The sequence below is a fragment of the Tachypleus tridentatus genome, chromosome 4 (genome assembly GCF_004210375.1).
Source record: "Tachypleus tridentatus isolate NWPU-2018 chromosome 4, ASM421037v1, whole genome shotgun sequence".
NCBI classification, from domain to species: Eukaryota; Metazoa; Arthropoda; class Merostomata; order Xiphosura; family Limulidae; genus Tachypleus; species Tachypleus tridentatus.
Genome location: NC_134828.1, coordinates 101,814,380 through 101,839,832, shown reverse-complemented (window position 1 = coordinate 101,839,832; position 25,453 = coordinate 101,814,380). Strand labels below are relative to the sequence as shown.

Here is a 25,453-nt window from a genome sequence, read left to right as displayed (position 1 = left end):
TGATATAAAAACCATGTATCTAAGAAAACCTTACATTTTTTAAACAGACAAATATTTATTTTTTTATATTTAAAAAATTTGAAAACAATTTAGTCTTCATTAAAATAACATATATTTCTGTTTTTAAAATTAATATCACAAAAGATCTAATGAATTTACATTTTAAAGAAACATATTTAACTCCATAACAAACCAAAAAAGCAGATGTACCTGAGATCCAACAGTTTTTTTGTGCTGTTTGTCAGATGGTTTAGCAGATGGAGCAGCAGATCTAACTTGAGCAACAGGCTTTAATTTCTTACTTTTATTCTCTTCTTCAAACAGTTCTGCTACTAATTCATACTGAAATTTCAAAAAATGATACTTATTTTAAAACACCATATGATTTAAGCTTACAAAATATTACACTGCTTAATCCCAAACACATAATAAATTCTACTTATTTTAAACATTACAATGTTTGGTGTTTTGCACAAACTCTTCAAGCATTATAATATTTCACATCTTCATTCAAACTAGATATTTTTCCTTTAAAATTGTTAATATTTCATACCAAAAATTAGCAAACACTATAATTAAACTACATATATTTTCATGTAGTTTTCCTTCTTTTTTTTTTAAATCCTTATACTGTAATGAAAATAAGGTGATTTCACAGGACATTCAAACATATCCCAATTTTTTTTTTCTTTTTTTACTACAGACCATTAAAGTGGTTTATTTAATAATATTCAAAGGTTTAATTCACTTAAAAGAAAAGACCTCTCTTCAAATAACCAAACGAGATGGCAATATTGTAGAAAGAAAAAATTATATTAAGAGCTGTATAATAAAAACAAAGCTGAGCAATGGAAAAATGGAGAAGTATCAGTCAATCTTGATCAATACAAACACATGAAAAAGTTCTTCAAAAAGCAAACATGAAAGCACTAGTTTAAAGATATCAATTTCACAAAACTAGAAATTGTTCTACTTTTGCTTGTTTTGATCACAATAGAAAGAAAACTGACTATTTATTTATGTCAAGCCAATTCTGTTTTGAAAGTTTATACAAATTATCCCTAATTTGAACCAATAGACTAGATGGAAATCAACTATTTAATAAACAGACCCCCTATGCAGTGCCAGCTTCTCTTGCATTATTCCAATCAAATAGTTATATATATTTGAACATCAATCTTTAACTCTATCTGATGTCAGCTGATGTGACCAACGATGTAACAACAAAACAGCTAGTTTACACACTATAACTTCTAATGTGGTAATTTGGTAGTTTTTGGTAAACATCACAAGTTTTCTACATATTTTAATTAAAACTGTACTTGAATATATGGAGTGAGAGCAGTAAGTGCTTCAAGTGCAAAGTGACTTCCATATTAAGATCAGAAACACTCATCATCTGAAAAATGTCAAGTTTTATTTTCAGAATCTCTAAAAACTTCCTACGTAAATTTCAAACTTTTTTTCAGTAAAACTTTATATTTTATCTGTAATTTTCTCTACCCTAACTATACACAAGGTTACACAATTTGACCAACCTTGTAACAACCATGAAAAACAATTAAGCCTAAACTACCCTTTTTTCATTCTAGAATGACTTCAAATTATAACATGAAACAGCATTTGTTTATCCAACATATTTTAAAACTTGCAACAGTATATACCTGTTTAAACTTAAATTTTATTGGCTTATTACTTTTGAACTGTAACTAGTATCACCACACAAGTTGTAAACAACTTGTCAAACATATAGCTCATGTTGCCTTTTTGAATTATATAAAGCATGGACTACTCATGAGCTGTTTGTGAAGATACCTGTGGAAAAAATGTTTTTTTTCTTTATGTTACCTTATGAACTACAATATATTATAATAAATTGCTGATTTTAAATTTATTTTTTTATAATTACAATAAATAAAGAACACATAAGAAGGAAGAAGTATAATACTTTCCTGAATCTTCCTTTTCTTGCTGTCAACTGTTGATGAAACTTAACTATACTGTTTTATGTTAATGGCACTACTATACTAAGTATTTTTTTTATTCTAATTAAATAATGCACAAAGAAACAAAGAAAAATATCATGGAAAAATGAAACAATGTCCCATTACCATCAGTTTCTATGACTTTGTAATAATGCAAAAGGAGCTGTTAAACATTCAGCTAAGTTCACCAATGTCTCCCCCTGTGGGAATAAAGTTTGAACTGGAATCCAAATAGACAATTCTATGAATGTAAAGCAACATAATAAATCATTTGATAGACTTAAACCTGGATTTTTATTGGTTATAAATAATACAGTATTGAATGTAAGAGAGAATTATTGGTAATTTATGGCAAGAAGGGTCTGATTTTCTATTTTGTGGTACTGCAACCAAATAAGGTTGAAGGCTATAAAGCTCATGTTTCACCCAAGTGATAACAATATTACAATAAAAAATGTTAAATTCCATATTTTTGGACCAGTGGTAAATAAATTATAGAAAAGGGAAATGTAAAAAATTCTTATACTAGAGTGAGATTGAGAATTTAAAAAATATTTCCCTATACAATTAAGTTGTGATATGCACACTTTGACCTGCTTATAGTTTATTGTTTAAATGACAGCTGTGTTCCAATTTAGTTTCAACAATAATGAACTTATAAGTTATAACTCTTGAAGGGTTTGGTGGTAACTGGGCAATAGCCAACTCAACAACAGAACAAATCGGCAACAGTGGATTGGGCGACAGTGAATTATGTCAAAAGATAGGTCATCGACTGGACAAATTGTCAAAATATATGTCGAAAAATCAACTTATCGACAGCAGTTTGTTGACAATTATGTCATGGATTTATTACATTTATGTTTACTTAGAGGAATACACGTATGTTTACATGTATCAGGTTTACAATGTATACAAGTAATTTGTTGCATTTTGAACAGATAAATACAAAATACCACTATTTCATACAGACGAAACATTATTATACCAAGGGAACACAAATTATATCTCACATTCCTGAGATAAGAGTAGAAACATAGCATTGTCCTTGAATTCTTCATAACGTATAACCCCATTTGCTCATATCTTGTCACAGCTTTTTTGCACAAGTATTGCTAGATGTTTCACTGACCAGTATTTATATGGAGTACAGCAGCTTCAGTGTCGTCTTGCTCTTTTCATATTTCTCTCAGCAATGAGAACATCAACACTCTTCTCTTGTCCACCACTCTGTTAAATTTGTTAAGCCATTCCTCTAAAATATTATTAGTCTTAATACTGATTTATATAGTAAAAAGTCAGTTTTCTCAAAAAGTTGATCTAATTATTTTACTTCAATAACCATAAGCACTCGTCTAACTTACTATCAGCAATTCTACTATTACATTTGAAATACTGGTGTGTCAATGAGTCTGTCGTCACGTGACAACATGGTTGGCAAATGGGTTGTCACCAAGTTGTCTGTCAAGAGGTAATATTGTTGATGAATTGTCTTGTCACAGTGTTGGCTATCACCCAGATGACCCTGAGCCATCCTGAAGAAGTTGTGAGAGCAGAGGAACCTATAGAAACACATTCTGGAAATATAGGTAATTACATAATCCATAACAATTCAAATGTCTAGAAATTATATTCAGTTTGCACTAAACAAAGTTAAGAACAATATATTTTTCAGGATAAGGTACATGTGTTTGAAGTTAATCGTTTTGGCAAAGGATAACACCTGGTATTTAAGAGACACTCCTCCAACTCAAAGAAATGTGCAGGAGAAGAAAATTCAACATCTGATCAGTTACTTACATGACTAGCTTTCAAGATATTGATGTGTTCTGCCATGACTGTGTCTCTGTTCTTCTCTAGAAACCCTGCTGATTCATATTTAACATGGTCTGCAAAATGTTGAATTATGAACGATACATTTGACAATCGAGGCTTTTCAAAATGTTTCCATTTCTTGCACTTGTCATACAATTTGTTGCACCAAGTTCTATCTGAACCTTTTGGCATCTAAAAGAAAAATACACTTAATTTTGGAATAAGTTTTTTGGTTTTCAAAATCAAAACTAATTTTTATTTAAAGTTGGAAAAGCCTTTTTTGTTAAAATTATAATCCTTAAATTTTTTCTCTTTCTGAAATTTTTGTCATACATCTCCATATAATCTTTTGTTACTGTGATATTTGTGAGAAAATAGGAATGAAAAAAAAATTATTCACTAATTTCTTAAAATGAGTAACAAGCACCAAAGGTGTTTTCCAATAGCATAGGCCAGCAAGAAGTATCAGCAAATAATTTCTAAAGCAGAATTTTAACAATATTTATTATAACATTATAGTATTAGTTGTTTGTTGTTATTCTTAATCTGTTCAGTGCCGTAGATGAGATAACTCGGCCAAGCCAATTGGTAACACAGTGCCACAAACGAGTTAATTTGTTCTCAATAACACCTAACATCAACGCTAGATGTCAGCACCATACATGCATTTGACCTACTTACAAATTGTTTCACTTTCTATCAAAATGGTGTCACGAAAAAAGTTACAAAATGAAGAAGCATTAGAGTTGTATTTTGAACTTGGTTTTGGAGTTGTCGTAGCAGCTGAACTACTTAATGGTCAACAGGTTAAACACAAAGCTACACAAAGGGCAAACTGTACTCTGCCCACCATGAGTATCAAAACCTGGTTTCTAGCAGTTTTAAATTAAAAATTAAAATTTTTAGGTGTATCTTGTTCTGGATTCAACTCATTTAGGGCCACTAAATGATTAAAAATTACTATAAACAACATTTAACATAGGTCTTTCCCAATACAGCTTTTAATTTTTTTTTCAATTAAGGTTAATGCAATGTTTAAAAAATCTAAAAGTAATACCAAACAATCTGTTTAAATTCTTTTGCAATATACAGAATCTGGAAATTTTCAATATTATTGTAAATATTTGTATTATATCACTGTCAAATTCAGAAGTAATTTCAGGACTAATGCCATAAGCTTAAATGGGTTGAGTAAATATGAAAGTATAAGTACTCAGTGCATGACTGTACTTACTCTACATTCTTCATCTAGAAGATCCAGGATACCTAGTTTACTTTCAATTAAGTCTATACATGGTTGGTTGTCATAGAAATCAATAAACTTCCACTCTATCTGTTCTCGTACGTACTCCTCTTGCTCTAGTTTAAACACATGCTGCAAGAAAAATATTCAAATATTCAACTGTATATGTTTAGAATAATTATTAGTAAATATAAAACCTCTGTAAACAAGTTTTGTCTGATTAAATGCATTTCATATTCCTCATAATTATTAAAACTCTGTCACAGAAAACATAATATTTTGTAGTTTAAGTTTTAGAAAATATTGGATTGACTGAGAATATACATACTTTTGACCATATATATTACAATGAAAAATTATCTTTCTTTCACAGTCATATATACTTCAATCAGATCCCTTCCAATATTTTTTTTTTTCCCAAGAGAAAATACTTTTAAGGATCTTAAACTCTCCTATGGGAACCCCTCCATGCAAGATGCCATATTTTAGTAACCTCCCTCTGAACCATTTCCAACAATTCAATGTCTTTTCTAAGGTAAGGAGCCCAAGACTGAACATAATACTCCAAATGCTGACTAAACAGTGATCTGTACAAGGAAATTATAAGATATTTAGGCTTGTATTCAATATTTCTGTAAATACAACCTAAAATCTTACTTGCCCACTCTACTAGCAATATCACACTGCTTGGATAACTTAAGAGATTGATCAACCATTACACCAAGATCCCTTTCTTTTATTAAGGTTATTCCCATCCAAATTATACTTATAATTCTAATTATGATAACCCACATGCAATATCTTGCACTTATCTTAATTAAAACCCATCTACCATTTATTTACCCAACTCACTAAATGATTTAAATCCTTTTGTAGAGCAGCAGCATCCTATTCACAGCCAGCAACACCCAAGATTTGATATCAAAAGCAAATTTAAGTAAACTATTGATCATTCCTTTATCTGTTATTAATGTAAATCAAAAAGAGCAATGGTCTTAAGACTGAGACCTAAGGTACACCACTTGTAACATTAATCCAGTTTGACATTATAACAACCCTCTGCTTTTGTTTTTCATCAGGTCATTCTTCTACCCAATTTGCTAATTTATCCCCAACACTTATAGATACAAGTTTATTTGCAAGCCTTTTATGTGGTACTTAGTCAAATGCTTTCAGAAAATCCAGATATACCAAATCAACACCTTTGCTCTAATCTACATTTGCAGTAACATTTTCAAAGCATGTCAAAAGATTTGTAATGAAGCTTTTCCTTCAATGAAACCATACTGACTATTTGATAAAACGATTAGTTTTATTAAATGACTTTGCAAAGAATCTTTTATCAGACTTTCCAAAGTGTTTTCCATAAATGATGTAAGTCTAATTAGTCTCTAATTACTGGTACAACTTCTCTTACCTCCCATGAAGAGAGGAGCAACATTAGCTAATTTCGAATCTGTTGGCATTTGTCCATTATTCAAGGACTTACATATCAAATCCTGACCTCATTTAAAACTCTCAGGGAAATATTATATGGCCCAGGAAATATTTTTTAAACTTCCCAATTTTAACAAGCTCAGAAGTTATGCAATTTTCTTGTTCAATATTATCTTCATTTATCAACTGTTCAAAATGAGGAATACTACTCAAGTCTTCATAAGTAAAAATTGAAGGAAAAGCAAACTTTAATAACCTAGCCTAACCAATCATTAGGTACAAGCCTTCCTTTGTAATCCCTCAAGGGTCATATCCTCATACTAACATTTCGTTCACCACTAGTGTACTTCAAAAAATCCTTGCTTTTAATTTTTGTTTTCAGACAAATTTTTCATACATCCTTTTGGATGTCTTAATTTCCCACTTGATTAACTTTCTTGACCTTCTATAATACCAGTCAATTTAACTTTCTTAACTTTGTGATGCCTTCCTTTATCTCTTACAGCCTTTGTCAGCCAACCTGGTTTTATACTTGCAGCTATCTTTTTTTCTTTTCTGTAAGGAATATATTTGTTTCAAGAACTGAAAGTTTTTAATGTTCCATATTTGCTTTCTCTCTTCAAATAACTCAGCTGCCCAATTCAAAACAGATAATAAACCTTCACTCACTTGTAATAACCTAAAATACTTTAAGTGAAAGTGGTGAATCAAAAAAACAAATTAAGCCCCACATTTGAATAAGAAATTAACAACTAAGCCAGTTGTAAGACACAAGTTTGCAATACACTGCCTTACCAGATTTGTAGTAGTTACAAAAATTATTTATATTTTTATCAACTTACCAAATTAAACTGTTGTTGTAACTTTTCATTAGCATAATTTATGCAAAACTGTTCAAAACTGTTTATTTCAAATGTTTCAAACCTGTAAAACAACAAAACTATAAGTCTGATACTGTTACTCAAATATAGACTACATAAAAACATATTGGTTACCTTTACACGTCTTATACACCATTGATGTTTCCTAAACACCATTAAAAATCAACAATGACTTGTATCATAAAAATTATTTTCTAGATTCCAAAGCAAAACTAATTGAAAATAAACACCTAAAACTAACATTCATCTCTTATTCTTTTACACTAATTTCTTTTTATTCCAAAGGATTAAAAGCTAATAAAAATACAACCAATTCATTGTCACTTTACTTTTAAATTTTGTCCAGAAAATACTTAAATAATAGTTGAAACAGTTTACATTGTTATCCATTCATTAATAATCTAATAAGATTTCATGCAGAATTAAGTTAGATTTCAACTAAAAAGTACATTAAAGTTCTCAGATTTGGCTTCATGTTTATTTTTACTATTTTAAGCAGCTAGACTGCTGAATAATTTGGTAAAATAAATTTCCATCAGTGATATACATTCTTCATATCCTATATAAATATATGTTCATCATGGTGAGTAAAAGTCAACTAACATACCATATGTGTACTTATCGTAGGCCTTTATGCAATTCAATGCAAATTGAAAACCAGCCCACCAGAGACAAAGCAACTCACTAACAAACATTTATTTCTTAACTTTGTATAAAATGAGAAGAGTAGAAGTAACAGTTCTGTGTACACTTTTTAACATGTTAATAAAATTGTGCAATTCTTTCTTCAGATTTTTCAGCTTTGCAGATAAGAAATGAGTTGTCTTTACTACAGAAAATCATCTCAATTTATCAAACTGCACTTTTAAATGATAAAAACTAACCCATAAATATCTAATACACCAATGAATTTATGATGTTTCTCCGTTGCTGCCAGGCACCTATTAATATGAGACACAATCCAGTTGAACAAACGAGAATAAATGTGCTTAGCAAGAGCATCTCTAGCGAATAAAGCCTAGAACAGAAAACATCAAAAATATATAGTTCATTACAACATGAAGAGAAACATCCTGAGCAAATATTTCAATACAATAATGTTAAATGTTCAACTTTTTGAACACAAAAACTTGTTAGCACTTGTGAAATTTGTTCCATATATTGAATACAACACATCAAAATCTTCATCTTATACATGTAGTTTCAAAGAAGGTCAAAATGAAAATGATTTATGTTCCCTATTTTAAAAATTAACATTACATGAATTTTAAAACATCATATGTTACTAAACAATCCAAACACAGGTCCATAACTGTTCAAACACATTACCACATTTGTTATAAAAATATGAAGGATATTTAAAAACGTAAAATACTTTGAAAATTAAATAAATTTCAAGGTACTATAGACTGATCATAATGAGAACTATGTGAAGTACACACTATTTAGTATAAATTCACATTGTTTGACATGTAGTAAAATGGCTTACATATTCTTACAAATCTTTTCAACTTTTATACATCAATCAAAAAGGCAGATTAGAAATTAATAGAATATGTAAAGAGACAATATTAGCAAATCATATCACCAAAGGTTACCCCAGAAAATCAAACTTTTTATTACCTGCTCTGCTGATAATGGTTTTGTGAAAACTTCTCTCATACTCTGGATTTTGCGATTACAAATCCATGTCTTCATCTGATCACAATCAATCCCTAACAGTTCTGACATTATAAGAACATGAGGATCTTCCTCCTGGATAAAAAATAAATGAAGAGTTCTTTACACCTTAAGTGCATGGCCACAAATCACTACCAAGAACATTTACTCCATGTAAATTATAAAAGCTACTTTTTGTCATATGTAACTTTTCAGTACTTACAGGAATTAAAGAACTTTCTGTATCTTCTCGAGACTCACCACCACTTAATAGTTGGACATTTCCCAAATGAAGTATAGCTGCTAGGATGCGGAATATCATAAACTGTTGTTTTTCAGAAATGCCTGGAGATAAAAGAAAAAGTAATAATTAATATAAAAAAAACAACATATATTAATATAAATATTGAAACAATAAATATATACATAAACACACACATAGACAAGAGAGAAGTTACTATACAGTTGGTATTATATTGTTGGTACTAAGGCAAACATTATGGTGACAAATGAAACCAACTTAAATTATGATCCGTTTCAGGGTAATTCTTAGAAATCAACTATGTTTTAAGTGATACAACTGTCTAGTCACTTTATTTGCACCCTTTTATTAAAAGCAAGTTGATAAACTAATTTTAAACACCTGATAAACAACACATCTTTGAACACAACTGTGTGTACAAAAAATTAATTTAGGAGAAATAATACTGAAATTACAATTTTAAGTTTTCAGAAACTCAAATCTCAGGTGTATATTTAATTTTTTTGACAATTTTTAACTTCATTAATCATTTTACACCTAAAAAAATATTATGAATAACAAACCCAGCATCACTCGTAAAGTTTATTTTATGCTTAACATGATTTCATTAAACTTAATTTTCAAATATCATAGGTGGTTGTGGAAGTTTCACCTGTGAGCTTCCAACATTAACCTGAAAAAGTTATATGAAATGTTTGTCCCAGCTGCAATTAAATGGTTAAACCACTTTATAACCACTGTAAACAATTAAACTTAGTAACAAAATGTGGTTAATACATAAAACATTCATATAATCTTAGATTTTTAATTTTATAAGGAAATATTTAGAAATTATCAATCTCCTCTTGTATTAGAAATGTGACTTTTGTTCTCAAGGTCTTCTCTAGTTTATTTACACACTTTCTTTAGTATGGTGTTTAACATAAAATTACTTATTATAATACAGATATTACTATGATAAAGTATAATTTTATAGCCTTCAACCTTACTTATTTTAGTCATAAACTAGAAAATCAAACCAATATGTCATGCCTGTTTGTCATGTCCTATGTCATGCCTGTTTGTCATGTCCTATGTCATGCCTGTTTGTCATGTCCTATGTCATGCCTGTTTGTCATGTCCTATGTCATGCCTGTTTGTCATGTCCTCTCTTTCACAAACTGCTAGTAATATTCTCTGATGCTTACTATACTTTATATCCAACAGAAAGGCAAAGTTTTATCTTATTGAATGATGTACAATGTTATGTTGTTTGAAATTTAAAGTATTGTCAGTTTCATCTCCAGTCTGTAAGCTTATCTCATGATGTTTGGATCAAGCAGCCATGGGAATTGGTTTAAGCCTCTTTTGACTTGGTTAGAAAGCAGTACAAATTATAGAAGTTATAACACATTGTTTATTTTGTGAGTGTTACTAATCTGTATTCTTAGGTACATTCTTCGATTAACTGAAAATTATTTAGTGTATCAATATTAACATAATCAAAAAGTGGGCTTAAAATTCATCTGCAAAAAAAGAAAGAAAGTGAAATATAAGTATTATATTTATTGTTCTTCATGTATATCTAATTATTACAAAAGTAACTAAAATTAGAAATTTATCAACTTAGATCTAGTATGTGTGTTTTCTAAAAATCAAGCCACATTTAGCTATCTGCTGAGTCTACTGAGGGGAATCGAGCAAGTGATTCTAGTGTTGTAAGTTTGTAGACTTGCCATTGTACCAGCAGGGAACTCTAGTTAAAGATAATAAAAAATAGTAGCAATAATAATAATAAATTCTTACGGGATATGCTACTGAAGAGCTACTGTATTACATCATTTAACAAGGTAATATGTGCTACATATTTGCAAAGTGACTTACAATGGTTACTTTGTAATAATAAAGTCATTCAAATAGCCTAAATACACTGAAGATGTGAAAGATATTTTAAATAAACTTTTTGAATCTTTACGCATAGGAAACAGCTTGTTGTAGATTTTTAGTTGTATGTAATCATGCTTTTATACTCTTTCAATGTTAAAGAGGTTCCAAAGCTACAAAAAAGTACAAAGGTATGTGTACAATCAAAGTCACTCTCAGAACTTTAACTGTTCATTTAAAATATATACAATTTTCATAATCATTAACTAAAACCTTCTTCACATTTATGTTTATTCATAAAAATATAACAAAAGAAAATAACAACCTAAGAGGTAGAGTGCATTTCGAGTTTCCTGAAAGCACTGGGCATCATCAACTCCATTTATTGTGGGAGAATTTCCTTGGCTTGTGTAGTAAAAGTTGTCTTGATGGTCTACAAACATTGTCATACAAATAAAATTGACAAAGTTCTATGAACTCAGATCTTAATAACAAAATCAGTATAAATTATTTGTATGCAAAAATCACAAAATATTGTCCATCTGGTGTGTTTTAAAATGTACTTTTTGCATTTACAGAAAAATATGGTAAAATATATTTTTCAGGAAGCAATAAACACTTATTTACAGTGTATTTTAGTTTTAGATTATTGCTTTATAACACAGTAAGCTTTCATTGTTTTCATTTATTTATAATAATATAATAAGCACTACATATTTTATATATGTGAAAAGCACTCTATAAAATAATGTTTAGAAACAATAACACAAAAAATATTCTCAAAAGAAATTTGTCCCAATTAATTTCATCTTAAATTTCTTAAACTTACTGGTGTTTAAACCTTTAACCTTTTCATCTGGATACTAAAGATATCATCTTCTCCCATGCATTTACACCAATTATGGTAAAGGAGGTTAAATAAATTTATTTCAGAAAATAATGTTTTCATTTAATCACATTTACAAATTCATGTTTTATTTTCTGAAATGTTACCAACAATATACATTAAATTGGAAACCTTTCACTTGTACAAATTTGAATGTGGAAAAGTTCCTGTTATAAAAACAGATTAGATCAAAATAAATGAAATGTAATCTAAGCAAATAGCTTTTGAATGATAAAGACACTTCAACTTGGAGATAAACCTCATGATGGAGGATATTACACTGCAACAATAAACTGATTGATCCATTAAACAACTTGCTCATATTTACATCATTTAATCTTAAATTATGTTGAAGAAAATCAAAGCAACTACATTTTTATACCTTCAAAATAAAAAAATTTACATACCATATGCTAAGGAAATTACAATCACTTACAACATATGAAAGTCAAAATACAAATGTTTTGCACACAAAGAAATAAAGTACAAAATTCAAAAAAATGGCATTTTTGTTATTGTTACTTCTACATTTAACAAATTATTTTAAGAATTGTTACTTTCTTCCACTACCTAATCTAATCACTTGGATATATTCATAATTAAGACTGAGTCAATAAAACTGTAAATTGAATTCTCAAATGCAGATTACTCAGAAACTTCAACACACCTAGCTGGAACTCTTGAAGCTCTTCCAAGTCTGCAGATGCACAAAGCTGATAAAATATATGGTAGTTTCTTTCTTCAGGTGCTTGAAAAACAACTCTAGACTTCTCCAAAAGATAGGTTCTCATGTTGGCTCCCATAATGTGATATTTGTTATTGAAATCAATCTCAATATACTTTCCAAATCTAGAGCTGTTATCATTCCTCGTTGTTTTAGCATTACCTATAGCCTGTTGAGATGAAATTATTTTTTTCTTGAACATAATAAATCTGTCACTAAATTTATATGTAGATATTTTTGTAAAATTATCTAACTTAGCCAACTAACTTCCCAAAACATTTTGTTTAATGTACAAATATTTTTATAACTTTACTATGGATGAATTGGTATTTATGTTAGCACCACATATACAGAACTAATCATGTCAAAAATTGGTACGTTATTTTCAAATTTCAAAATGATGAAAAACTGATACAAAATGGATAAAAATAAAAATGTAATGTTTTTAACAGGAGCCAGTAAAAGTTTTGTATACAAGGTTGGGACCATTATAATTTGTATTTAAAAAAATTATTGCATTACATGTAGATTCATAATATAGGTTATACATCCTTGTGCATACAAAAAACTTGATAAGTTTCTTAAAACAATAATTATCTTAATATTTCAGTTATCATTACACATTACAGTTGAATATACAAATGTCTCTTTAAATGAAATGAAACTTTATTTTCCTATTTGCTGAGATATTATGATAAAATTATTATTATTATTGCTAGATGAGCAAACTCAAAATCATAATTTTCCTTCACTGCAAATATATTTCCAACAGGTACTCACACAGCTACTCTCATTCAGTGCTGCCCTCCATTTGCAAAACGTTTTTATATGTTCAAGCCTTTTGCTTTCAAACACCCCTCGATTCATGCATGCAAATTTATTGTGTGCCAAACCTCCATAAAAGCAATGCCACACACATCCATGAGACTCCTTTATACTATTCTATCTTACATTTAGGCAGAAAAATATGCACCAGTTGACAGTGAAGATGAAGGGTGGGAAGTGTTAGTAGAAGTAAATACCTGTAAGAACTATATTTTCAATGTGGGAAAACAATTTCTGACAAAAACCTATACTACTTTCACATCTATAGCTAGAATCTCATATAGAATAGGTGGAGTGACCAATGCAAGGAAAAAGTAGAAGCATCCTTAAAAAGAGTTCAAAAAACAACCTCTAATAACAGGATTATACACAAAAGACCACAACATTTCTGTGCCAGGTATGTTCTTTGTCCAAATGTATAAAAGGTGCGACAGATCAGAGTGGAAATTTGTGAAAAGCACATCACAATGGAAGAGAAAATTGTTGTAAAGTTATAATAGCCACAACATATTATAATTTACATCTCCCTGATGAACAAAATACAAGTAAAATAAGAGGCTTGCCCCTAGGTGTAAAGCAGTCAGGGCATGACAGAACTTACAATGCAAGTCAACTACATCCAAAACTTGATTGCCAGGAATCAACATCCTTGTCGGGTAGGATAAGAATCATACCATTGATAAGTCAACTATAATATAAAACTGGAACAGGAACCTAAACAGACACCAAACATAAACAATTTGGTATAAAGAAATAGAAAGTATAAAACAATTTGTAATGAAGTATTACGTTCCATGACCAGGTAGACATAGAATAATTCCACTTCAAAATAACTTACAAATATCACTACTGTATAATAAGTAATAAACATGGGAAAAGAAATTGATACAAAGATACAAACTTGTAGAGAGCACAAACTAAACTGAAAAAAAGCACCACTAAACGAGAAGTGACAGTTAGGTAGAATAGCAGACACATACTCATGTGGGTGTGTGGCACTACTATTGGAAATTTATTGCAGGATAATTTGATGTGAGATTCAGTTAAACTATGTGAACTGAGAGGTACATGGGAGTGAAAAGTTTTTGGCACATAAAAGATGTTTCCAAACAGAGGACAGCACTGAAGCTGAATAGTTGTGTGCGAGAGGAAGGAAGACACCTTGTTGGAATTACTTAATGCAGGATTTTCCAAACTCCACCCCCTAACCTAAATAAAATACATAGCACAACTACACGTAGCACAACAAAATGTAGTGCAGAATTCATAGTCACTCTCATAGAAAAATGAGAAAAAAGCCATATGCATACAAATACCTGAAATTATTTGGGATTGTATTTTCACTTATTCATCCCAATGACATTACTTTTCTGAAATATTTATTTATGACTGTGTATTTTCAAAATAGACTATGGAAAAGTGGAAGTTTTTACATTTCAGTACCATCTCACTTCCTTGTGACACACTAACTTGTCTCTGGGAAATATAGATTTAGTAACATACTTATATACAAGCCCTTTTAGCCTCAAGTCATATGATTTAATATTTTGACAATCAGAATAATTTATTGGCAAATGAAAAACTTAAGTTCTTCAAAATAAAAACTTATACAAACTTTATACTTTAAATATACTGAGACAGCAGTCTTGTTGTTAACCATGTAGCCATTAATGTTTTTTACCAACATAAACATTTTGGCACTTATGTGTATTTCCACAGGTTATTATTTTCAAAACTACTTAGCTTTAGAGCTCAGCTGTGAATTGTAATTTACATTTTCATCCCAAATGTGACTATGTGCAAATGTTTTAAAAGAGAACCAGAGCTTCACGTACTATTCACTGAACCATGTCCAATTGTGGCTATAAAAAATAACCTCACAAGCTTTATCTGCTTACCTCCATAATTGGATTAGAAGCTAAAACTTTCTTTTCAATTTGTGTCTCCGTAGATGATCCCCCAACTGTAGCAAAATACCGCATGGCATACTTAGCTGACACTGTTTTCCCAGCTCCAGATTCTCCACTCACAATTATAGATTGGTTTTCATTTTCTCTATTGTAGTAAATAAGAAACATCTAACGGTTCATTCCTATCACTTCTTTGCTTCACATATGAAAACTCTGATGATGTAAATTAGCACATGTAACACATACAAACTTTGAATAATGCCCATCAAATATTCACAGATATTTATACCTATTTCTTTAACTCAAAGAAGTTTCTAGCTCTCAGTTATTACCTGTATATAACTCAAACAAATGCAAAATTAATTCAATCCATGCTTTTTATTTTCTATCCAGCTTATTGGTATTCATAGGGTGGTATTATATTTTAATAAATACTTTCATTTTCCCATTTATTTTATACTTTTTAAGGTCTAGTAGGATGGAATTCATCACACTGTATTAAAAGAAAAAAAAACACTTTTGTGTCCAAGTATAATTTGCTACCAAAATGTATTGATTTTGATCAATTCCATCACTCTGTTGAGCCACTAACTTAACTTTACAACACTTCACAATAAACGATGTTTCTCCACAATGACCACATCTTTTAACAATAAATTTGGTACACATTTTCTAAATACTTAAGCTATTGCTACAGAGTATCAAAATTTTAAATTATCAGAATTAAAATCAATTTCAAAGAGGTGTTTACATCTGACATACTGAAAGCCTTTCCTTATTTAGTTTGAACAAGTTGTCAGCAAAGCTTGTGACTGAAAATTTCCAAATGTCTTATGAACTACACAGCAAGCATCACTTACCAATAATTCTTCACTCTTCAACCTTCTACAAATCAGCAGTGAATTTTAAACAAGTTCTGCATCACCACCATAATTTACATTTTATTGAAAGTTGAAGTTGTGATGAGAAGAGATAAAAAGATTTTTCAGAGGTACATACTTATTTGAAATTCATTTTTACTAAAAATGTACAAATCAAATCATATAGATAAACTTCCAGAATATAAAAGCAAGAATACCAACATTTTAAAGGAGGTGGAAACCAATGATGATGAAAAAGAACCAAAAATACAAAAATATGGAAAGTTAATAATCTAGAATACAAAGCATATGAAGCCAAGCATAGTACAAAACACTCAGAAAAAAGAAAGCATTTTCCTCAGCATGGTACTCTTAACCCATGATGTCTTTTATTTAAGGCAAAAAGTTTAACTTTGTCGTGGTAATACTGTACTGAACCTTTGAAGCCACAAAAAAGAAACAGGTGGTGGCATAAACAGGTAGAAGGAATGTCATGTAATGCCCCTGCAGTAGAATGTTCATGGAAGAGCAGCCCAGACAAGTACAATGACCAAAGGCAATAGCCTCTCTTTATACAGTCAAAAAAGGCCAGTAAGTCACACAACCAGCCAAAATTAGTATGCATTTATGGAGAACCAAAGAGGAGACCAAACAGTTCATAAAGATTGTCTCATTAACATAAGGATGGTAAAATAGAAAAAATAAAACAAATAATCCTAATCCTGTTTAAAGCTGAGATATCTAGGAATAACAGCAGTCCTGTTTTTAACTTCTATAATGCCACACAAAGACATGAACAAGATACCCACCAAAGCATCACCAACTAAGAGATACCAACTCTGTCCACTTCCAAAGGACAATAATTTCTCAGAGTTTCAGCTTGGAGTGTCATAATTTTATTTAGGACAGATGACAGATATATCTAACACATGACTAAATAAATTACTACAGTTTCACAGAATACCTTTTCCCCTATATATATAAGAAATCAAAGAATTCATCAACTTCACTTAACCCAAGGTGTGAACAAGGGTGTTAGGCAATAGAAAAAATACTTTGGTTACTTAGGAAAAATACAAAAATTAAAGAATATATGACAGTCCTGAGGGGATGAATTGATACAAATACAGGTTCTGGATATATAAAAAGATACTTTACTTATTTATGTTTCATATTTTGAAGTCAAATTTATTCACAATCTCAAAAAAACTGAAAATGTCAAACAATGGGTATCAGGAAAAATATACAAAAACTCACAATGGACAGATTCAGTTGTACATGAATATCCACAAACAATAAATGAAATCCTGAAACTGAAAGTGATGTGGTGATGACTTATATGTTCGCTGAAGGGTATAGAGGCCAGGAAGCAAGGAGATCATGAAACTATGAATGTGCTGAAATATAACTTAAATCTACACTTGAAGTGGCTGATCACATTACTACCAGAAATACCAGTATACAACTGTATGAGTGAACAGTACATTCAGTTCACCCTAAATATAACAGACAAATTTCATTAAGTCTTTCTCCTTAGATATAGAAAATCAAACAGTGGTGGACATATCTGCTTCTAAAATAATGTCATAGCAAACTGAAAATGGCTGTCAACAAGATGCTAAGTTATGGTGGAAAAGTAGAGCTTATGTAAGAGCCTCTGATTACGATGCAATAAGCTGCACGGAAAGTGGAAGTGTAGAGAGTTATGGTTAAGCATAGCATGCTCTGAAATGCCCAAAAGATACTTAAAAAAATTCTTAATTGTTGATATGCTGTTGAAGTTTAAGAAATAAATGAATGAGTTTCATAATATTGCTCAAAATGTTTCATTATACATACTAAAAAGTTTGAACTTATGCCATGTTTATAAAATTACTATTTTTACGTTTTATTTTGCCCATTTGAAATATAAAGGAAGTGCAAAAATTATAGTTTTCCTATATTGAAAATATTGCTGATGGGTACTATCCCCCCCTCACAAGATTAGCTATTCTTGTTCATTGCTGCTCCTTACACACAAACCTTTTCTTTTGCTCTCCTGTACTGGCATCAAGTGATTCCAACATGTTTGTCATGTAAATAGTTATGCACCACCAACAGGAGCATAGCACACTCAAGTGATGCATATGACTCCCTCTTTGAACCCCTACTAAGCTATCACTTCAAAGTTTGACAGACAACAGAAGCACCAAAAGTGTGTGGGGAGGAAAGGTAGGAAGTGTAAGCAGAGGAAAGTACCTATTAGAAATACAGTTTCAGTATAGGAAAATTATAACCTATGATATGATACTTCACTCTCTCACAAGATTAGCTAGGATCCCTCATTGATTAGGAGAAGGAACCAATGGGAGAGAGAACAGACTTACCTCCTGAAAACATCTGAAGGATAACTCCATAGATGAGAGAGTCAGATTTGAAGAGGGGAACCACACCACTTCTAAAACAGGTATACTCTTGCCCCTGGATGGAACATGTAAGATATCAGGGCAGAAAATGAGAGGATTACATCCAAGTGGGAAAGAATGTGTCAGAAAAGTGGTTCTAGCCAGAGAAAGATATTGTAACTCAATCCCAAAATGAGAAGATTGGGCTAACAAGGATGTGTAGAGATTAATACAAAAATATCTTCACAAGGTACTATCATTCATATAAGGGTATAATGATGATCAAATAATCTTTATTTTAAACCTAAGAACTGGTAAATTAATAACCACTCTTATTCCCAGATATGACACAAGGAGTAGCTCTGAGTTATCAATCCAGGAACTTTAAATCAGATAGAGAAAAGATGCCTGTTGCATGCAATCAACTGCTTAAACCATAAAACAGGCTGAGACCATCCAAGTGGCAATAACATTCCTGTAAGAAGAGAAAATGAGGGATAGTCAAGGACAGAACAATCCCATGTGCCACTGCTGTGACCCACAACAAAGACAGAGGAAATCAAGGGCAAAAAGATAGACAATTCAAAACCTGTGTGAAAACTTATGTTGATTAGTTCACTTCAAATCCAAAACCTACCAGTGAGGTACTAACATCCATGCAAGGGTGGGAGGAGGGCTCTTAATCCAAAGGGTGAACTGCATATGACATCTCACTCCCTTGTACTGATTATAGCAAATCTGAAGGCTATTACATTACCTACACCCACAGAGCAACACCCTACTAACAGTAATATGCAAACTGCTTCATCTGCAGATCAATGACGCAAAGTTCCTCAGTGATTGCCCCATATTCTCTACCTTCAAAGAGATGCCTCCATAAAAAGATGTACACCTGGACATGAGAAAGGAGGTGGCATATCAGCTGATGAATGAGCTTTGTCTAGTTACAAATGCAGATCATTTCACATGAAAGGAGGATGGGAATTTGGGATGGAAAGGGGATCCAGACCAAGGTTCCATCATTTGTGAAATGCTTTCCGAAGGGATTGCATATGGGCATGACAGAGAGGGATCAATGATGTCATGGAAAAACCACATCCCCTAAGTGATAAAACCTTGTGAGTAATAAGTGATGGAGTCAAGAGGGTGACCAAAAATTCCACTGAAATTAGTCATAAAGGCAAAGGTGGTGCTTGACTGATATCCTTGCACAAAAAAGCCCCCAAACTAGAAATGATATGAAGCATGTCTGAAGAAGAAATTCTCCAATTTGACCAACAAGCCCACCTGAGCCACCACAGAAAGTAGCTGCTGAGTAAAATTAGCCAATTCCAGTTTAGAATAAACCATCCAACCATGTAACAATGAAAATCACAGTACCCGATCATGGAAATACCAAGACAGGTCTGAACAGAAGGGCCCAAAATTGTTAAACCACCCTAAGACGGACAAACTGAAGATAAGAATGAGACTTGGGTGATAATGGGACATATAGGTAAATGTTGGAGATATACCCTGATTCCATCCATAAATAAACCTAAGGCAATATGACATCACAACCAACAAAATCCTAAGAACAAAGAAGCCAAGTACGAAATGCTAAAGTTGAGGCTAAGGTGCATGTGAAAGTGGAAGAGGGAAGGACAAGGGTATCTTCAGAAAACCCCGTAAGATTTCTATGGAGGGCCTTTGAAGGAGATGTATGTAAAAAGTAATACCATAAGAAGTTGTTAAAAGTAAGAAGCAAACAAGGATTTTGGGCATGTGGAAGATAGATGCATGATTTGAGAGCCACCTTCCAAATAGATAACAAGTAACCTAACAACTGTTGATCTAAAATTTAATAGGCAGAATAATGTAAAGAAATGGTGAAATAATCAAAAGTTCTTGGAGAGTAAAACATGTCAATGTCCTCATGTTAATATGAGGTCAACATATCAGCAGGAACCTGAATATCAGAAGTAAGAGGAAAACACTGAAAATTTGGGAAGATCACTCATGTAATAAGGAATGAAGAGATGAAATAAAATAGGTGACAAGGATAAAAATGACACAAACCTGAGACAAAATCTATGAATATTGAAATAGACCTCAGAGGCTCCACAGCTCAGAAACAGGAATGCTTCATAAACTCTGAAGGCAGAAAAAATGGTCCTTTTGATCATGCAAAGCCTCAGCAGCTTCAGTAGAAGCCTTGGCAAAGTCTAGGGATAAAGGGTGGACCATGTAACATTCAGTCTTCCATCGTATAGAAGCAGATAAATCCATCATCAGATCACCTGCATCTGTGGCCTCATAAAAACACTATTTCCTGTTGTAACCCATAAAGTGGTAAGGCTAACTACAGAACGCATTGCACAGAAAGGTTTACTTGAGTACAGAAATAAAATGAAAGAATTAGCCAATAAATCAAATTAAGTTGAAAAATAGTCCTTTCATGAAGAAAACAAAATTAAACATGAAGCAATAAACAAACAAAGGAACACAACCAAACTCAAATGCTGCCAAATGAAAAGTGATAGTTCGAAAGATGTCCATAGAAGGAATCATTGAGTGTACTATGCTTCAATTGATGGAGGGATGATGCATGATGATTCAAATGAGAGATAAAGTGAAATCCAATAAAGGGGGCAGTAGTCTTGCAGCAAGCATAAATAAAATGTTTGTACACAGGGACAGCAATGAACAAGAAAAGCTACTCTAGTGAGAAGAGGTAAGTACCATATTGGAAACAACTAATACTGTCTCATAATTAACATACTTTTCAATAAAAATCTTGAAGGTCATTTCTGAATGAGCCTTACCCAAGAACCATACCATTTATAAAGTTTTAAATTTTTCTACCATCAACTTTCAGCACTAGCTCATTTATTAAAATATATACAGCATTCAAATATATGTACTATAACATTACAAGCAATAGTAAACAACAGTAAAGGAGGGAGGATGTGGTTCAAGTGAACCTAACCCTCCCAGTTTGTACAGAATGACCAAAACCAATACAGCAATGATGAGGCAACAGTAAAACACTATCATTCACTCTCAAGAAAACTCTAAGTTTGTAACCGATATGTAAAAATGTCTGAAAAACAGTTATTATGACATGTTTAATTGATCACAAATTTCCAATCTTTTTTCAAATGATGTCCAAAATTAAGAGTTGCAAACGAATCAAAATTTACACTATTACACTCATTGTAAACATAGCTACTAAGTGATATGTGGTTTGTATGCCTAACAAATGAAAATGTACAGATAAAAATAATTTTATAAAGTGGAATAAAAAGCATACTTAAGAAGCAAGAATTTAAAAGTTTACAAAGTGCAAAAAATGTTGTTGGGTTTCAAATGTAACTCTCTTTTATCACTACAGTGTTTAAGTGTTAAATCATGAGCTAATTTACACAAGACTGTGGAATAGCCTTTAAGTTTACATACAAAAAAGTTAAAGAAATCATACACTTAAGTTATTTTTCATAATTTACTGGTAAACTTAATTCCAGAAACGTCTTACTACATCAAAATACTCACTAAATATGTAACGATTAATGTAGAAAACCTTAAAAACACTGTGCTTCGCAGTTATCAAAAAGATGGTTACAAGCACACATCTCTATTCTAAATACTTTTTATTAAAACGATCCTAACTAAAGACAAATTAAAAGCCGACCTTTCCATTTTTGTAAAAGCTTCTTCTGATACAGCAAATATATGAGGATCCAGATCTCCCATGGCTTGTCCTCGATAAGCAAATATCGTGTCATTTCCATAAATAGGTAGATCTTCATATGGATTAATTGCCACAAGCACAATGCCTATAAAAAATGAAAAACATATGCATAATCATTAAGCATCAAACTAGATGCACAAGAAAGCATTTGTGTGAAGATACCAAACAATGTACATATATAAATACCTAATGCATTTTTTATAACAAAATTGTTCTTAGCTAACAAAAGGTTAATTTATATATAAAGCAAAAGAAATACACACATACATATATAGAATATAAAGGCTAAATTAAATGTGCAAGTTATTCTATTTCATTGTATAAAACTATGAACAAACAAATAGGTTTATTATAATATTATGTATATCATTAATAACTATAAAAACTATGTAGCCATTTTAAGTTGCATATAACTTTTTTTGTAGAAAAACAACAAAAAACAGTTTATTTCATTCACATATATGCAGAAAGCTACAAAAATGCTAAATGAGCTAGCTGTTTCTAATCTTGAAAATATATAACACAAGGAAGGAAATCAGTCAACAGCAACCATCACTATCTTATGAACTACAGTCCTTTATCAAAGTAGTTGGATTTGACTGCACTTTTATAAAATATTCAAAGTTCAAAGGGTTGTGGCATAATCATATTATTTAGTAATAAATTATTAAACTTATTTTCCTTAAAATATAGAAGAATAAATCATGAAGTAAAGCAAATAATTATTTCTTCTCTCTACAACTTTTGTACTCAGTTGCTGCTGGACATAAGTCGTTAAGTCTTTTAAAATGTCTTATGTGTAGAATATAAAAAAAAAAGTTTTAGGTCTTACATATACACTTGAATAATCAAGAAATTCATAAATAACTACAGTGACACTATAAACTCCACTATAATTTATTAAGTTAGTAACATTAATTTTAGATATTATTATTTATTTTTTTTTAATAATAATATGGAACTTTGAGCAGACTAATGACAACACTTACCACATTGAAATCTTGAATCAAAGGAATGTTGTTGAGTTTTGAAATATTAAAATGTTCGGAAACTACCCTGGGGACATTCTATTTATTTATTATTAACACGTCATTTAATGAAGTGTATATAAGGGACCATTTCAAACAATGAAGAGATGAACAGTGCCACAGTGTATGATTCAGTACATAAGCCATATCTCAGCAAAATAAAAAAGATACAAGGTTCTAATTTTATATTCTAGCTTGATAATATTAATTTGAATTCTTAATTTGTAAGAAACTATAGACTTAGTATTCTGACATCTAATTTTAAACAGTGCTACATTCAACACACCACACAACTCACTAAAAATCTACATTTAAACATGGTCTTTTAACATTTACTTTTAAAATAAGAAATTAAATCATGTTATATTAAAGTTTGAATTATAATCTACAAGTTGATTCACCTTATTGACATAAATTCATAAAATAATAGTTCAATAAAATTTTGAATGCAAGTCAACAAATGTGATGACATGGCCTTTGAATCATGACCTGTTGCAAAAAACAAATTTTTTTCATATACTTTGTTTTTTCCTGCTAACAAATTCTACAGCTAAATAACAATATATCAGAAGTAATTTATTTTTGCTGTAAAACTAAATATTTACACATTTAATCACTCACTGCTGTTTTTTTCAATTCAGGGATTTGACCAGTGTATCAGTTTTTTTTAGGAATGAGTGTCAGTTCTCGTTCTAGACAGATACCATTCTTTTACTTGTACCTCTCAACAGTTTCTATTCTTGAATGTATACTACTGAAAGCATATGAATGCTTAAAAGTACATTCATGTTCTGTGCACTGGGGAGCTATATGGATTCTTGAGAAAAAACAACTGATTTTTTTTGTTTTACAAGTCATGATATACTGCATATTTTTCAAAGTTAGTTTCAACTACACTGTTCAATATATTTTTAAAATACTTTTGAATCTTATTATCATTTTTACACTTATGAAAATCTGCATTCTTACACTGTATATAAATTTATGACTAACCTAAATATCCTTTTGATGGCTGAACTTTGTATGACATTATTAATATTGTCTAAAAATATCATTAATAGTGAGGATACCAAATGTATTCTACTCACTTTGGTTTTTTAGTTTTTTTCTTTACTGATTTATGATGTGTACTTCTCATCCATTTGATCTAATACAACTAACTTCATTAATTTATGTTAAATTTTCTGAAACATATATATGGTTCATTCACTTTTGAGTAGATAAAATTCCATAATTTTTTTCAACCTTTTAGGCTTATCAGCTACTGTATTAGACACTTCATGAATAACTGTCAGTTTTATCTAACCTTAAAATGATTATTTTATTTCAATAATGTTGTATATCTTTCCAAGGTTTTTTGTTTTACCCTTTTATCAAACTATTATAAGATCTGTATTGAAGGTACTTGGAACCATGGGGTTAGTAAACATAATCACTAAAAACCATCAGAAAGTGAATCATTTCTTCCCCTACAGTGTTTATCAAAACAATGAAACACATGACAGCAATTTTAAAAACTGTAAGGAGGAAATATAGTTGGTGATGCTAAACTAATAACTCATAGCATCTCTAAAGGTTGGAAAAAGTAATGTCTATTTCATAGTTACTATTTAATGAAAAGTTCTCTTATAGCCAAAAAAAGAGATAAGAACCAAGTAATGGTCAAAATAACTAGCAGAAAAGTTGGCTTTCTATTAAAGGTTAGAGAATCTACTATATGTTGACCACTTACTGCCAATACTAATGGCAGGATCTTTACATTAACAAGCCTATGGCTTGCAAGGCACAGCATTGCAGTAGATAGTATCTTAATTAACTACCATTAATGAAAACTGTCAGTTATAAGCTAGAAAACCTTTGCCTGGACTTTATTCAACACATTCTAAGAAGAATTAAATGATATTTGATATATTTTCTGTTTTTATAACAAGCAAGAGAATAAAGCCCTTCAACACAACCAA

General features: G+C 30.8%; 1 protein-coding gene across 3 annotated transcripts in view; it reads right to left on the bottom strand.

Annotated features, from left to right (window-relative positions):
* didum (dilute class unconventional myosin) overlaps positions 1 to 25,453 on the bottom strand; it is a 111,446-nt gene that overhangs the window by 56,833 nt on the left and 29,160 nt on the right. For all 3 annotated transcript variants that reach the window (XM_076500209.1, XM_076500207.1, XM_076500208.1), the window contains 11 exons: positions 22,405 to 22,549; positions 15,479 to 15,635; positions 12,699 to 12,924; positions 11,471 to 11,578; positions 9,244 to 9,365; positions 8,985 to 9,116; positions 8,246 to 8,379; positions 7,323 to 7,404; positions 5,035 to 5,175; positions 3,786 to 3,992; positions 211 to 342 (listed from right to left, as the gene is read on the bottom strand). In XM_076500209.1, coding sequence (XP_076356324.1) covers positions 211 to 342; positions 3,786 to 3,992; positions 5,035 to 5,175; positions 7,323 to 7,404; positions 8,246 to 8,379; positions 8,985 to 9,116; positions 9,244 to 9,365; positions 11,471 to 11,578; positions 12,699 to 12,924; positions 15,479 to 15,635; positions 22,405 to 22,549 — 1,586 coding nt within the window. The remainder of the gene's footprint in view (positions 1 to 210; positions 343 to 3,785; positions 3,993 to 5,034; positions 5,176 to 7,322; positions 7,405 to 8,245; positions 8,380 to 8,984; positions 9,117 to 9,243; positions 9,366 to 11,470; positions 11,579 to 12,698; positions 12,925 to 15,478; positions 15,636 to 22,404; positions 22,550 to 25,453) is intronic.